At 35.6% G+C, this 18,164-nt stretch overlaps 1 protein-coding gene across 1 annotated transcript in view; it reads right to left on the bottom strand.

Annotated features, from left to right (window-relative positions):
- Window positions 1-14,510: 14,510 nt before the first annotated feature.
- klf7a (Kruppel-like factor 7a) overlaps window positions 14,511-18,164 on the bottom strand; it is a 70,656-nt gene continuing 67,002 nt past the window's right edge. Inside the window, exon 4 of the mRNA XM_052127316.1 lies at window positions 14,511-16,703. Coding sequence (XP_051983276.1) covers window positions 16,652-16,703 — 52 coding nt within the window. The 3' untranslated portion in view covers window positions 14,511-16,651. The remainder of the gene's footprint in view (window positions 16,704-18,164) is intronic.

Raw genomic sequence — 18,164 nt, 5'->3', positions numbered from 1 at the left:
TAATTTTCATGCATAAAAAAAACATTTATAGAATTATCTCCAAACAGGGATTAAAATATCATGTGGTGTAACATTGTAAAGGTATTACAATACTTTCCTTACACCCTGAATTCATGCAGAAAGTGTACACAACTTTTAAAATGGTTTTATTAGGGTTTGGCTAGTCCGTTTGACCTGAACAAAATGTTCCTTTTCATAAAAATATCATTGGTGTGTGAATGTGTGTGAATGGGTGAATGAGACGCAGTGTAAAGCGCTTTGAATACCGCTAAGGTTAAAATTTCTCATTATACCACAAAAGTATCCATCCATCCATCCATCTCATTATACCACAAAAGTATCCATCCATCCATCCATCCATCCATCCATCCATCCATCCATCCATCCATCCATCCATCTATCTATCTATCTATCTATCTATCTATCTATCTATCTATCTATCTATCTATCTATCTCATTATACCACAAAAGTATCCATCCATCCATCCATCCATCTCATTATACCACAAAAGTATCCATCCATCCATCCATCCATCCATCCATCCACAAAAGTACTTTTTCAATCGTTTACTCACCCTCATACCATCCCAGATATGTATGACTTTCTTTCATCTGCAGAACAAATCAACTCTGAAGGTCCATACAATGAAAGTGACAAGAACTCTGAAGGTCCAAAAAGCATGTTAAGGCAGCATATATGTTGTCCACATGACTCCAGTGGTTAAATCCATATCTTCAGAAGTGATATGATAGCTGTGGGTGAGAAACAGATCAATATTTAAGAACTTTTTTTACTATAAATTCTCCTCCCTGCCCAGTTGGTGGCGACATGCAAGAAGAATGCGAATTGCCAAAAACAAAAGAAGAATGTGAAAGTGAAAGTAGAGATTTATAGGGGAAAAAAGGACTTAAATATATCTGTTTCTCACCCACTCCTATCATATTGCTTCTGAAGATATAGATTTAACTACTGGAGTCTTATGGATTACTTTTATGCTGCCTTCATATGCTTTTTGGACATTTAAAATTCTGGCCACCATTCACTTGAATGGTAAGGACTTACAGAGCCGAAATGTTCTTCTGAAAATCTTTGTTTGTGTTCAGCAGAAGAAAGAAAATCATAAACATCTGGGATGGCATGAGGGGGAGTAACTGATTACAGAATTTTCATTTTTGGAAAAACTCTCTTTGGGGTGAGGTAATCTACATAATTTGTATTACTATGGTAGTTGTTGTTAGTTAATAAACATATTTACATTTTACATTTATGCATTTGGCAGACGCTTTTATCCAAAGCGACTAACAGTGCACTTATTACAGGGACAATCCCCTGAAGCAACCTGGAGTTAAGTGCCTTGCCACAAGGGCCCAACAGTGGCATCTTGGTGGTGCTGGGGCTTGAACCCCCAACCTTCTGGTCAGTAACCCTGAGCCTCAACCACTGAGCCACCACTATATTTAGACCAATATTATTATATTTTTTTTTATTTTTATGTATAATTGTTTTAGAAACCATAGTTTTACCTTTGGTTTCTAAGGTTTTACTACAAATACCACAGATAAACTATGGATAATTTACCAGAAATATACAGGTAACATAGCACACTGATACAGTGCTGTACGTGTAGTCAAAGTGCCTCTAGAGTAATCATGTGCCAGCAATGAATTAGGCTCTCCAAACCTCTTTGACTGATCTGTGAATGAAGGATATACAATGAGTGAGAATCGTAAAGAGACAAACGACTCTAAACAGAATAACATAGCATTGCCTCTCAGCCATGCCATGCTTGTTTATAATAAAGCTGTAGTGAGCCGTGAGATAAGCCGGGACTCTGAACTCTATTTCTACCTTGGCAGGCTTGTAAACACTGCCAAATGTGACAATAATGTCCCACAGCCGCTGCCAGCTGCCTGCCAGATACCTGACAGCTCTCAATGATTCTACTGTTTCTTCGCCAATAGAGTTTGTAAGGATTGCCCTACTGCATTAAGAGCTAGGAAGCTTCCAGATTATTCCACTGCTTTTACAGAGCAACCAAAGCACAAGACTGACAACATCCAAGCAATTCTAAAGGGGCTTGCTTCCTTCAAGAAAAGGCCACCAGCCAAACCTCTGAGTGGCATAAACATTTCTGTTTTTCTAACTTCTGGCACTTTTATGTCCTAGGGATTGATTTTTATAACAACTAACAGATATGAACTTTTTGTTAAAGGGATTGGGACTTAGGCTGTTATTCTGCCTAACAGCTCCTTTCATGTTCCACAGATGAAATAAGTAAAATGGGGTTGGAACAACACTAGGATGAGTAAATAATGACTGAATCTTTATTTTTTGGCGAACTCTCCATTCAAATAAAGAAATCAATTTCAAACAGATATATTTCAACTCCATGGAGGTACACTTGGTCAGTAGTTGTGACCTGAGAAACAAAATGCTTTAGAGTGCAAGAAGAACATACAGTATTTCATTCCGATCACACCCTGCGTCTCAGTTAAAGGACTAATTCAATTAGGCCAGAGAAGAATTCACCCCTTTGTCTTGGTGCCTGAATGAATTAATGTTTAAATAGGCTTGATAAAGACTGTCAGAGCCCATTTCAAAACACCAATCTGACAAAGAAATCAAAATAGAGAGAGAGAGAGAGCTATAGCACATAGCCAGTAGTACCAAAGTTATTCAGGCTGTTCAATTCAACGCTGACTCTACTCATTCAACAACTGACTCAAAAACCCTCCACTGATTATCTGCTGTCAGAGTGTGACAAACATTTACAGTGAAAGTGAAGGTCAAACATACAGGCATCTTACATTAGAGACTTCACTCTATCATTTGACTGATGCCACTCTTACATGCTACACTCACCTTTTTTTCTCAAAGGCTTTCTAAAACTGAAATGATGCAAGTGATGAGGATTGTTTGTCAAAATTGCCTACCTCAATTCATTTCGAGGTCAGCACCAGACTCTGGAAAAGATCTCCCTCACCCCAAAACAAAATAAAAAAACATTATAAATAGCATTACTACATAGTAACAGAGATTGTAAAACTTTTGAAAATGTAAAAAAATAAGTTGTGACAGCTCGTATAACAAGTTACCTCATTTTACTTAAAAGTTGATGCCCCCCCACAAAAAGAAAAAGAAAAAACATTATAAATGTGTAATTTATTTTAAAACTTGTGACAAATGTAAAACATTTTAAAATAAGGATTATATAAGATATACTTACCAAATTTATTTTCGAAGTTGCTGCCCCCCCAAACTAATAAACATTATGAAGACTTACACTGGTGGCCAAAAGTTTGGAATAATGTACAGATTTTGTTTTTTCGAAAGGAAATTGTTACTTTAATTCACCAAAGTGGCATTGAACTGATCACAAATATAGTCAGGATATTACTGATGTAAAAAACTGCATCACACTATTTGAAAAAAGTTATTTTTCATAAATCTAGACAGGCCCCATTTCCAGCAGCTATCACTCCAACACCTGATCCTTGAGTAATCATGTTAAATTGCTAATTTGGTACTAGAAAATCACTTGCCATTATATCAAACACAGCTAAAAGCTATTTGTTCCATTAAATGAAGCTTAACATTGTCTTTGTTTGTTTTTGAGTTGCCACAGTATGCAACAGACCGGCATGTCTTAAGGTCAATATTAGATAAAAAATGTCAAAAAAAGAAACAGATTTATCTAGAATCTCATCAGTCAATCATTGTTTTGAGGAATGAAGGCTATACAATGCTTGATATAGCCAAAACAAATGGAAGATTTTGTACAAAGGTGTACACTACAGTCTTCAAAGATAAAAGACAACTGGCTCTAACAAGGACAGAAAGAGATGTGGAAGGTCAGATGTACAACTAAACAAGAGGATACGTACATCAGAGTCACTAGTTTGAGAAATAGACTCCTCACATGTCCTCAGCTGACAGCTTCATTGAATTCTACCCGCTCAACACCAGTTTCATGTACAACAGTAAAGAGAAGACTCAGGGGTGCAGCCTTATGGGAAGAACTGCACAGAAAAAGCCACTTTTTTCCCCTTTTTCACCCAATTTGGCATGCCCAATGTGCTTTTAAATCCTTGTGGCTGGAGTCACTCAGCATGCCCTGGGATTCAAACTAGCGTCTTTACCACTGAGCTACCCAGGCCCCAAAGAAAAGACTATTATGGATCTTAACCCCATTGAGCTTTTGTGGGATCAGCTAGTCTGTAAGTGGCCCACAAGGCAGTCACATCTATGGAAAAAGGCAAACATGTTGTCCTTTGGACTGTATGCTAGAGTTTGATTTCAAGGTCAGCACTGGAGTTTTGAAAAGAAACCAATGCAAAATAATCTGGATTTCACTAGAACATTATTTTGTATATTATAACATTTAAATGTAAAAAGTAATAACCCCTTGACCAATCTTATACAAAATGGAACTAAGAAATCATTGCACTGTTTGTGCAAGTGTGATGTCATGTAGTTAGTTCAATGAAAATTCTATTCATACTGTATATGTTTGATATGATGAGACATGAAATCGTAGAACAGATCATTGTGTGCATTTCTCTGTGTATATACAGTTATGTATGTATTTCTTTGGACCATGATGTGTACAGTAGGACCACAGTGAATCACAGTGCAAGATTACATGACCTTGGGGTTCAATGACAGTGTGTTTAGAATTTGTAATGTGGGATTTATATTTTTTTTTATATGTGTTTGTGTTCAAAGCATTGATTATAAAACTCCTCCCCCTATCAGCTAGGGCAGGATTCCCCCGGCTGTTAGCATAATATCATATTGTGATTGAAATTCAACATTCGTAATTTTTTTTTTACCCATGCAATTAACATTTATACTCAATAAATATGTCATTCACACTATTACAAACAAACGAGCATGCCCTCTATGCTCTTATGGCTTAGATTGGTAAGCATCATTGATCAGATTGTTAAGAATAAACACTTTTGCACTAGCTGCGTGAATCTCATGATCATGATCAATCTCACTTTTTGATTCATTTTTTCACATTACAGTAATAAGAATGAGACTGCATTTTGGTCATGGGGGAAAATGTTCTTAATTGTTATGAAAATAGTATCACAGTGAAAAAAATCATTATGGTCCAAATAAAAGGCTTTGGTTTTTTTTCACATATTATAAAACCTGTGTAGGTTTCTTGTATTGGTTTACGGCGTGTGATCACACTGCTGTCTTGAGTCACTTGTGTATCTTGTTATAAGATACACTCTAATAGCCACAAAAAATGAATGAAATGAGCTCAAAAGCGGAGAATTTTCTGAGAATAATTAAAGTGAACTCATCTGGGTTTTCTTGCATTATTTCTCCAGTCATTGTTTTGATCAGTGTATCCCTGTAGCCTCCCCTGTACACAGACAGTGAGCCCCTAGAGCAACTCTGCTGTCATTTTCTCCCCTTAGAGCTCTTTTTCCCCTCTTCCTATTCCATCTTTTCACTGTTACACCCCCCACACACCCACCCATGACTGTCTTTGTTTAAAGAAAAAGGCAGATTCCTAGCCTAAACCAAATCATTTTTGAGTTATTTTGGAGTAATATATTTATTTATGTTTATTATATTTATTCTTTTGAACATCTTCTGATTTATTCAACTATGTTTGGGTGCAAACTCCTGCTGCTTCCATTTTCTCACTAAATGCATGTTTTTGTCTTGCCTGTTTCTCCATACGGGTCAAGATCCAAACAATAATGTGTTAAATATGTATTGTAAAACTTGGCACATCTGGCATTAGCTTCAATGAATGAATAAAGTCAATGAATGAGACTACACACTAATAACAGGGAACATAATTGAACAGAAAACCTCATGGTGTTAACAGCTGACAGCAGTGATGAGAAAATAACCATATTTTGAATATCACATGTGATTTAAAAATCAGAAGTAGACCAAAAAGTGAACAGAGTGAAAAAGGACAAAGTTCTCCTTTCGTTCACATTTTTGGTCCACTTTACCTGTTAATAGGTCTCAATCTAATTTGTATACACGCTGTTGTTTTTGTGGAACCCAGCCCACTTTTTATATAATATTGATGATAATAATAATAATTATTAGAGCTATATTTAATGTTAAGAGTAAAATTATCAACGGGGCTGAATGCACACCTTAAGAAAATTCATATTTTTCAGGTCAAAATATATATCAAGATTGAATTTTTTTTTATTTCTTTTAATGAAATATCAATGGAGCAACACAGTTTGTGTGAAAATAAATAATAATGGAAGGTTGTTTTGCTTAAAATTCATAAAAATGAAAAAGAAACACTTTTACCCCACACTTGGGTTAGAAGATCCATTGGGGGGTTATAGTGATATCATGTAGATATAGGGGCAATATTTATAGGGCAACATTTGTCAACTAATGCAAATAATTTTGAGACAGCAAGATGCTTTTTTGAGTAACAAATGAAGATGCTTATTCAAAATCATCACTTCAGAAAAGGGTGCACAGTTTCCTGTTTCAATCACATTTGACATTTGTAACATCTCAGGTATTCTATGAACAAATAAATCTCCATTGTGATTAGACCAGTCAATCTGAGCAAATATTGATATATTTTTTTTAGAACAAATCTATTCACCTCTCTTTAGAAAAACAATGTGTCTTTAGCATCTGCAATGGGGGCTTTTTACCCCAAATAATATTTCAGTTATTGGACAGTTATTATTATTTTTTTATTTAATCACTTTGAACTAAACAAAAAAGATATATATATATATATATATATATATATATATATATATATATATATATATATATATATATATATACATACACGTATTTTATAAAGTATTTCATTTCAAAATAAATGTGATAATTTCAGGAATTTTATAGTTACATAAATTTGCAACATTTAAAGAAAATATAAAAAATTCTACTTTTGAAACCACACACAATTTGTTTTATGCAGTGCATAGTGACAAACAGGTGTTTCCAGCACCGAGCCATGCTGGAGTTCACATGAACCGTACCCCAGACCACTTTTCAAGCGGACTCATGGGCGGTTCACAGGTTTGCACTCGAGTCCGGAAAACAGCGTTCACATCATCCAAATGAACTTTGACGTCATTCGAACCCAGGTGCGCACCAAAAGTGCTACGGTGAAAGCAGTGTACTTACAGTGTAAGTGCTTTTATAAAATTTAAAGCTTCACATTTCTGGCTTTAAACCCTCCAAAATGTGGCCCCATTCACTTTCATTGTGAGTGCCTCAAGATTAGCATATAAAAACTAGAACACTTACCAGAGCCTGTGTGACCATGTTGTCCTCATAGCAGGTGAAATATGAAAAGATGACCTTCAGAATGAAGGCTGACTTTGATTTTGTATGATTTTTAAAGCAATATTATTTTTTCAACGTTTTTATAAATGTCTGACATGGTTGACAAAAGTCAAAAAAAGAGAAACCGCCGTGAAACCATATAAAATAGTTTTATTTTGTATTAGTCTCTTGCTTCTGTCAAGACATATGAACATATACATGTATTCATATTTCTGTTTTTTGTCTCGTTTTGTTTAATATATATGCTCACTGAACACTTTATTAGGTACACTATGGTCCTAATAAAGTGTCCGACATGGTCTTCTGTTGTTGTTGCCCATCCACTTCAAGGTTCAACTTTTTATGCATTCTGAGATGCTATTCTACTCACTTCAATTGTTCAGAGTGGTTATCTGAGTTACTGTAGCCTTTCTGTCAGCTTAAACCAGTCTGGCCATTCTCTGTTGACCTCTCTCATCAACAAGGCATTTCTGACATTTATGTATATATATATATATATATATATATATATATATATATATATATTTTTATATACTCTTTCGTTTGAACCTGGGGTGAAAAATGACATCTTCTTGACAGGTTTTGTGAGATTCACCCTTAAAGGAATGTGGTACTCTGGACTGTTCGCTATTGCAAATTGGTTCCCAGTCCCCAAAGCACACTAGACATGAACAGTCGTGTCAGTATAATTGTAAAACGATAGGCAATAAGTCAGACAGATACAAGTGAATGAATCGTAAGATGAGGGTGCCCGTTCCAATTATGAACATTAGTTATAGATGAGAAACCTTTTGGGAATAACCCATAGCGAATACATTTGCAGAATTAATATACTGTGCGAGGCCATTTTCTTGAATTAAATTGCACACTAATTATCCATTATTTATTGAATTACCCTTTTATCTGTTTGTAACGGGCACGGGCTTAATAAATGGGAGTGAAATCATCAACTTGGTTATCAACCCTTCAAATTGCAACAGCGAGTGGGAGAGAACAGTAAAAGATTGAGACAGACAGAGAGAGAGAGAGATAAAGAGGGCTAGATGGAGACAGACATAAAAGAGAAAGAGACATACATTTATTCATGAGCATCTTCAATTTGTAATTAAGAATCAAATAGCTACAAGGAAGCCATTAGTTTATTAAAGTAAAGAGACTGTTTAAGTAACTCTGAAGAAGATTTTGCATTTCTTTCTCTTCGCTGATGCAAAGTAATGAGGAAAATGTTTATTACTATTCTTAGTAATAACACTAAATGTTGTGGATTAAAGGGACAGTTCACCCAAAAATGAAAATTCTCTCATCATTTTCTAATCCTCATGCCATCCCAGATGTGTATGACTATCTTTTTCTGGCAGAACACAAGTAAAGTTTTTTAGAAGAATATCTCAGCTCTGTAGGTACATTTTATGCAATTGGAAGGTCCAAAAAGCACACAAACGGCCGCATACAAGTAATCCATATGACTCCAGTGGTTCAATCCATTGCTTCAGAAGTGATATGATAGGTGTGGGTGAGAAAAAGATCAATGTTTTATCCCTTTTTTAATATAAATCTCCACCTTTTACCAGCCCCAACCAGTAGGTGGCGATATGCATGAGGAAGAAAACAAATGTGGAGGTGAAGCGAGATTTATAGAGATTTATAGTAAAGAAAATGACTTATATATTGATCTGTTTCTCACCCACACCTATCATATCACTTCTGAAGACATGGATTTAAGCACTGGAGTCGTATGGATTACATTTATGCTACTTTTATGTGCTTTTTGGAGCTTCAATTTTCTGGCCACCATTCACTTGCATTGTATGGACCTACAGAGCTTAAATAATCTTTAAAAATAAATGTGTTTATGTTCTGCAGAATAAAGAAAGTCACACATCTGGGTTGGCATGAGGGTGAGAAAATGATGATGAATATGAGGTTACTTATTAATGATTGAAAATGAACTGATGATATACTCACATAAAAAAGTACAGCACAACACCAATAAGATTCTACCATTTATTACACATAATGACATTCTTAAATAAAAATGCTTCACTTAACAGTTCTTGCATAGATATATTACAATACCAATTTAAAAAAAGAATTATGAAACAAACCAGTAACAAAAATAAACTCTTTCCCTTTTTCCTTAATAAAGAACATTGTCATACTAACATCATATAATACAAATAATATATGCAAACACTTTTTACAGCAAAAAACAAAAACAAAATCAAAAACAGCATAAATATAGGAGCAAAGTGGAAAGCATGAAATGTCTGCAAAAAGCCTAGGGATCAGAACGGAGTTCATTTACAGCAGAAAATGTGGGGAGAAAAGGCTTTAACCAGAAGACTACACAACAAGTGCAATGGACATCGGAAATCACTCTGTTTATCAGCTTCATACCATCATTTGAAAGCTTTTAGCACAGCGTTTTGAGCAGAAGAAAGGTATGAAAACACGATAAACACAGACTAATGCGTCAATCCAAAAATAATGCACATACCTGTAAAACTGACTAATCGTAATTTTACAATATATAAAACATGTTGCATGTACTTTGTGGCAAACGTCTAATTAGAGGTCAACCGATATATCTGTTTTACAGATAAATCGGTGCCGATAGTTGCTTTTTGAAACTATCGGTTATCGGCAAAAAATCCATTTTTTTTAATATTTATTTATTTTTTGTCCGTATTCCTCCATTGTCTCAAAATAAGAGTCAGTATATTTTTGGCTCGTCCACAGTTAAAAGTACAACATCGGTCGACCTCTACTCCTAATTTTGCATTCCCTGCACTTTTAGTAGTGTCTCAGCTCATTACAGATATTTTAAGATGTAAAGTTTACAATTTAGAATGTACAAATTTACCTGCCGGTAATTACAAATAATTGCATGATCCCACAGCAAAGAGGTCAGCGAGTTGTTGGTGCTGTTTAAAAGCAGTTAAAGTGGGTAAAATGCAGAAGATGTTAGAACTAAAGGCAGTGCACATAAAACAAGTCCAAATAGCAGACAAAGAGCCTCTATGGGACTTCCTGGGACCATTAAGACAAACTCATTAGCTGGTTTTTGCCAAGGTAACATCCCTAATTGGTCCTGCTGGAAGATTTTAATGAATGAATTTAGGAAAGAGTTCCACTTAAATTGAACAAATGCTCAAAAGTCCTCGAGGAAAACTACGAGATAACATTGTCACGTTTCATGGGGTGCAACAATATGAAAAGCTTTATGCAAAGATTTTTAACGTGAACACTGTTTTATCTCCTTTGAGCAACTGGAACATGTTCAGGTCACATTTCACTCCCAAATCAAACAAAGGAGAAAGTATATTTTGAAGACTATTTTCAGGAGCATTAAGCATTTTTGCATTGTGACATTATTTTTATGACAATTCAGCACATTTTACACCCAAATGATCATTGCTGTAATGCGTCCAGATGTTTTTTGTGTAGCTTCCATTATTGTTAATGGTCATTCTCATTAGATATCAGTCTAATGATTTGCATTTGGGATGACATATATACCCGGACATGTGCTTGACAGGTTTCGTAAGAATCTCCCAGTTCTTAAGAAACAAATGTGTTTAGAACTGCCTAAGGGGTCGTTCAAACCAAACACGTTCTTGCACTCCAAATAGCTAGATGCAGTGCAATGAATAGAGCAGAATGCAGGTGTCTCGAAATCCGATTTTTAAAAGTTGCATTTTTTTACTTGACACAGCATCTAAAAACAACAGCGAGGCAAAAAACAGCGAGGTGCGACACAACAGTCAAAGACGTCCACCAAGCTCATTAGGGGTTACAGTCAGGTTTTGGGGTAAGGGTTGGGTTAGGGTTAAGGGTACATTTAACAGTGTAAATACAAATGTAACTAAATGTAAGTACTGTAAAAGTAATTACAATACAACAACATGTATGTACATAATAAGTAAATTGTATCAAATGGTTAAGTACATATTAGTTAAGGCCACCTAATATAAAGTGGGTCCACCTAACCATTAGTGTCATTAAAACAAATGCGAGGAAAAACAGATGAGGTTTTTAAAGTGAATGCTCGATCAAGTTTAAAAAACAATAATGATGTCCCTACCCTTAACCCTACACCTAAACCTAACCAGTAGAGTCATAAAAGCAAATGAGTTGAAAAACGCAGTTGCTGAAGCAACCACATCATCTTGTGGTGCTTCTATGACACTATGACACTGGACTTGATCGCCATACTTTTGCGTTGCAAGTACAACACTCTTTCAGTTAAACTACTGCACAATCAAATCATACTGGAATACGAATATCATTAAAATGTAGCTATTTTACTTTTGATTTGTATGAGCGTGAATAAAAGTCATTGTTGTAGCAGCTCTAGAGTTAATTTCATCAGGAAACTGCCTCAATATGCAGAATGAGGCATGATTTTTTCACAGATTGTCTGTGGTTGAAAAAAGCAAGTACTTAATTTGGGTGTTGTCTATCTTGTCTATTTCAAATTGGACTCATCACTTAAATGCTGCAATCCTTCTCAAAAAAGTTGGACAAAATTATACCTTATTTCCTAGTCTGCATAGCCCATGATAATATTTGTATTACATTTCCTGAACTACAAATTTAGAAGATTATAACTGAGACTATAAATTGTTATATTTCAATAACAATTCAGATTGCAGCCTACAATCCTCTATGCATTCATGTCAGGATCAGGATTCATGCACTAGATTTGAGCCTGTATGACAGTCTCTTGAGGACACCGGATGTGCGCGGCTCGGCATGGCTGCTCTGGATTCTGTTGACCTTGTGTCTTTGTTATTTTTCATGGAGCTAATGTGGCCAGGGAGGGACGTAAGCTGACACCCAGCTACACGGGTGAAATTGACTGTGTCGGGCAGTTGTGATAAGATCTCCCGGTCAGCACAAGTGTGCTGTGCGACTCCACTGTGGTCCCACTCCGTTCCAACCCATTGAGGGGGTGACCAGGGCCAGCCACTTCCGGGAGAGCCCAATACCTTTCTCATTACCCATCCAACATTTTTGTCAGGCGTCTCTCCCATTGGTCTGTGTTAGACAAGTGAGACAGACGTGATACTGACAGATGACTTGACAGCTTGGACAAAGACTTGAATATACTTGCCAATCGCCCATTTTTGGGTGAAATGATCCAAATGGTGTCATTTTATCTATAGATATGCAAAACATTCTCAGGATATGTAATAATTTATGAAGCCAACATTCTTCAATTCAATATGTAAATTTTCAGCTGTGTACAATAAACCTATAATGTCTTTGAAAAAACCCGGGCATAAATATGAGCATCAGCCTTGGTGGATATATACAACATGGCATGGGTATATGCAATAATTAAAATTAATAAATAAAATCTGAGTTTTTTGTGCTCATCTTATACCTCTGTAAATCTGTGCCTCTTAAGTTCAATCATACGCAGTTCGACCCCATATTCTTTCCACAAACCTACCAATTAAATAACACCACAACACCCAATAAAATTATTTTCTTAAAGAAATAGTTCACCTAAAAATAAAACTCCCAGCATTTACTCACCCTCAACTCGTAAGAATTTCTTCTGTGCGCACAATACTTGAATATATGCAGACGTTAATGATAGTCAAGATTTTTCAGTCTGTTAAACACAAAACTATTGTATGTCTTCAGAAGTCTTGGAATACAGAACACAAGTCGTAGGGACTACTTTTATGGTGCTTTATTTGTCAATGTTGGAGCATGACAGAGTCCTCCCCGTTCACTATTATTTGCAGATTCTCAAGAAACCTGTCAGGAAAATGTCCTGGTCATATTTAATCCCAAATCAATATAAAATTATGTCAAATTATATTTTGCACAAGGAAAATGAAGCCTATATTTATGAACATTCAATTATATTTGATTTGAAACATTATTTTCAGAACACTTAAGCACATTTTACCTCCAAATTCTCATTAACATAATGCGCACGGGCATTTTACTTTTACTTTTCCCATTGTTTTTAATGAGTCTCATTACTGTACCACAGTTATATTTTTATTTCAGTGAAAATGAAATCTTTTTTCGCACTGCGGTAGTAAAATTCGGGGGGTAAAATGTGCAATCTCAATGACCCTTAAAATAGGCTTTATTTTCTGTATGGGAAATATAATTTCTTATTTGTTTCTTTCGATTTGTCAAACATGTCAAACATAATCTTTTGTGTTCTTAGAAAGAGAGTCAAACAGGTTTAGAATGATATTAGGATGAATAAAGGATTTTTGGGGTGAACTACCCTTTTAATATATATATATATATATATATATATATATATATCTATTAGGGCTGTCAAACGAGAAAAAATTTGAATCGAAGTTAATTACATGGTGTCCCGATTAATTAATCGCGATTAATCACATATACAAATATTTGCTGATAAAGCCCCTCATATAACAAAAATTCAATATATAATGATGAAATAATTATACATAGTTATCTTATTAACAATTATATATATATATATATATATATATATATATATATATATATATATATATATATATATAAAATATTCCGATAATTAAAATGTATTACATTCTTGTGGCAGAAGAGTTAATAATTGATAAGGCAATACAAAAAGCGGCTTTAGAATACAATGTATTGTTTACTACCATATTATTGATCATAAGCCAATCGTTGGTATACAGTTCACAGCAATCCATTTCGCTAGTGAATTTGTCAATCAGTTGGAGATTTATTAAGAGGGCTCGTTTAAGGGCCCGTCAATTTACATCTAAGTCAGACATGCTTGTGTAGCGTCTCGGGTGCGTCGCATCATAAACGGAAAATGTTTAGGTCACTGTGTCAAGTTAAATAATATTTCATACTTAGAACACATCTTGAGATCCCTTAGATCGGATTTGCGCTCCATCAAGTGTTTTGATCACAAGAACGTAACGCATGATTGTGTTGTTGCTGCTGAAGATTGTTTTCTTCACTGTATAAACTGCGCGTTGCCGCACAGCTGTCAAATACAAAATTGCATTTCTCAGGAATCTTCCTTATACGTGGCATTGCGATTAATTGCGTACATTTTTTTAACGCGTAATTTTTTATCAAATTAATCGCACTGAATTAACATGTTAAATCGACAGCCCTAATATATATACACACATATATATATATATATATATATATATATATATATATATATATATTGTGTACATAATTCTGAATGAGCCACAAAGTGGGATCTATCTTGAGCAGATCAGGCCGTTGAGTGGTCAGGATGATTGCAGGGCCGTCTACAATCAAACAACCTTACATTCAGTAACACTTTCCATTAAAGGTGCTGGATCCCACGCTTGATTGTACGTTGTTATTTAAACTTCACTTTTACTACACATTTATCACACTGTACAGCTGTTTTAACCAGTAACACAAAAGAGACAGAAATGCAAAAAACAAAAAACAAAATGGAAACACCAAATCCCCAAAACCCTCCCCCCTTCACAAACTCATAAAAGTGTACTGTAGATGTATCGTAAATGTGATATGTCATCTGTTGGACCAGCACAACTATATTCACTCTTGGAACACACAACGGACACGTTTCCTAAAGGTTTCATCCAAATCAAAATAACATGGGAAATTTTTGTACAGATGGTTTTTCCAGTAAATATTTTGATACATTTACAATATCTAAACTTTGTGATCGCATATCTCTGCCCCCTTGTTTGAATTGGAAGTCATTGATAGTCTGCTGTGAAAACTGTAGACAAACCATGATGCTTTTCATATTTCATGCTCATTTCAGTCCTAGAAATCCGAAAGAAATCCAGAGTTTATGGGATAACGGTACATAAATAATGCTCAAAACATGTGCAACAACTACAAAATTTATTTTTGCCACTAAAAGTTTGCGTTTATTTAGAAATTAAGTCCACCTCATTTGCTGTCTGTGCCAGTGTAGAATCCACTATTCTTTGCTTGTGCACATGGCATATTTTTGGTCCATTTCTTTTACCTCTTCTATTTTGTACACATCCACAGGATAAAAGCAAATTATGAATTATAGAACATAGTCACCATTCAAAGATCTCATCCTTAATTTTTTTTTTCCATTATAAAAAGACTCAAAGTGTCGCTGCGCAGCTGTTGGTTGCCAGGGAGGGATGAGAAAGAGAGATTTGTCCATCTATCAAGAAGTTAAGAACGTTTGCTCCACTGCGTCCAATCAGATTCACATTTGAGCAGAGAAAAAGACATGGGCGATTCCACTTGGTTGCCTCTCACCTTTTAAATCCAGATGTCTCAGAATAGATGTCCCACTTTAGATCTTGGCTGTGGCTTGGCAGGATCAAAGTGGAAAGATAATCCTTGCTCAAAATGGGAAAACAAATAAATTGTGTATTCAAAATCCACTTACTCTTTGAATTGATGTCCTTTCAGTACGAAACTCTCCAAAGGTTCTCTGGAGATGAATTCAGGATATGTTCCATGCGATGCAGTAAATCAAATAAAGTATAATGATAACTTTGTTGTCAGTTTGTGACAGTATGCTTAAGATATGTAAGCACAGCGTAGTTCTAGCGGGAAGACTAGCAGCTGTACATCATCGCACCATTAGCTGGGTAATTCCTAGCCAATCACATGTAAGCCGTTGATTTATAAGTCTGCTCACAATCTATCACATTGTTGTTTCAGTGAGCTAACACGGCAACCTCCACCACCCCACCACCACCAGTTGAGTCCCGTCCTACATGGGGGTTGGCTCCTCGCCCCTGCCTCCTATATCTGGCAGGATATGACGGTTCCGAGCACAACTTCTTCGGACCGCCAGACGGGGCTTACGCCAAAGTTAGACATTACATTTCTGTTTTATATTCATCAAATAAATGTCATCTTGAATTTCACTCAAGTCTGCGAGTCTTCCTGATAGAAGTACTCTTAACTAACAGACAATAACGTTTGGACCTTTGAGATGTAGGAATGCAGTAGTTGTACTGAATGGATTGTGTCATAGATGTTTTTTAGGGGGTATTATGGAAATACCATGGAAAATATATCATCATTGAGTGACATAAGCTGTTGTATCACCATCTTATATCCATATTTATTATCTAGTTCTCGTAGTTGATAACACAGATGTCCTTGTATTTGGCTCAGCCCATTCCCGATAGTCAAATGTTTTTAATCAAAGCTCAGCCCGTGCTGATTATGGCCCTCTTTCGGTCCCTCATGGGGGCTTCTCTCTGGTGGGCAGGGCGAATGGCCTGAATGGTATCCGACTCCTTCCCATAATCCCTCTCTTTCTCTCCTTCTACCTCATCTCTGTCTCTTCCTCCACCTTGCCATTTTTCCTCCTTCTCCTCAGATGTGCCTCTTCATGTGCAGTGCCAAATGGTCTGATCGTGAGAAACACCTGAAGAAGACAGCAAAAAGAAAAACTGATCACATACAAAGGCAATCTGTGTGACATGAAAAGTTACAGAGGATTTCATTAGGATGATCTTGTATCTTCTACCAAAATTCCATTTGGTCAAAAACACCATGTATTGGCATTACCTCAATACTATTTATTGGAGATTCTTAAATAATGCAAACTTTTTCCCCTAGAATGATTTTAATGGTGTAATGCTTTCGAAAACAGCCTGAACTCATGATTATTATGTGACTTGGGCAACATTTTTGCTAAATTATCCTATAAGATTTGTCCCGAGGAGAAATGTCCACTGAGTGGCGCTAAAAGTGAGTACAATTTCTCTTCAACAGATGAGGTTTATGCTCTTTTGAGTTTTAAATCAGCAAAACCTACCTTCATAACCTACCTTCATAATGAGTTGGTTGTTGGACGACCATCTTGACTAGGCCTGTCGCGATTATTAAATACTTGTCTGAATGTAGTTATTTCTCTCAAATAACCGTGGTTAGATCAAATAACCACAATCAGATGATTATTGCGCGGTTTAAATTCCAATCACATTTTGCCATCCAACTAAGGAAATAATAATGATAAATAATAATTCCTTACATTTATATAGCACTTTTATAGGCACTCAAAGCACTTTGGGGAAAACTCCTCAACCACCCCCAATGGAATGAGAGTCTTATTCAATTAAACACCAACCGTCTCTGCACCATGGACTCTGAAGAGCACGTGAAGATTAACCGCTTATTTGTCGTAGTGGGTTCATTCACGTGGGTTCTAAGGAGATTATAGAATGAAGAAACACAGAATCTCAAAGGTCTGTCTTCCATATGAAATAAGGGCTTGTGGGAGAGCATTAAAATAATGTGCAAAAGCTAAAATAAGACAAATATTTTACTATTGGATAATATAATATAACATAATAGCTATTCAGGTTGGCTGGGTTCTACAACAACAGTAAGTGCAAAATGAACCAAGAGTAAAGTTGACCAAAATATTATTGATATTCAAAAATATTATTTTCACTGTCAATAATATGTTTTTAAAGCCTTAAAGTAAATCATGTAAAAGTTAAATATAAAAATATGCTTAAAACGCTAAAGTTTCCATATGCATAAATCAGGCGTATGAGGAATCATTTGAAATTTGGAATCTGAACGTTTCAGAGATAACCATCACTTCTGCATTTTTGTTACTTAAAAAAAAACAAAATACGGCCACAAAACATTTGTGTTGACAATTAGTGCCCCCTAGAGGTAATGGGGTAGAAATATTTATGAAAATAAAAGTCCTTTACATTCCACCTGAATGGATAGGTAAAGCTCTCATTCTCAGGAATGCGACTGTCATAGTTTGCATGCGTTAAATGCTTTTGTATGGGCTCACGGAAAAACTAAGTATACCCTAGCCTTAAGACATATGCTAAATGCTATGTCTCACCTGTCCTTGAATTGT

The sequence above is a fragment of the Xyrauchen texanus genome, chromosome 5 (assembly GCF_025860055.1).
Source record: "Xyrauchen texanus isolate HMW12.3.18 chromosome 5, RBS_HiC_50CHRs, whole genome shotgun sequence".
Taxonomy (NCBI): domain Eukaryota; kingdom Metazoa; phylum Chordata; class Actinopteri; order Cypriniformes; family Catostomidae; genus Xyrauchen; species Xyrauchen texanus.
This window is presented reverse-complemented; position numbering and strand designations above follow the sequence as displayed.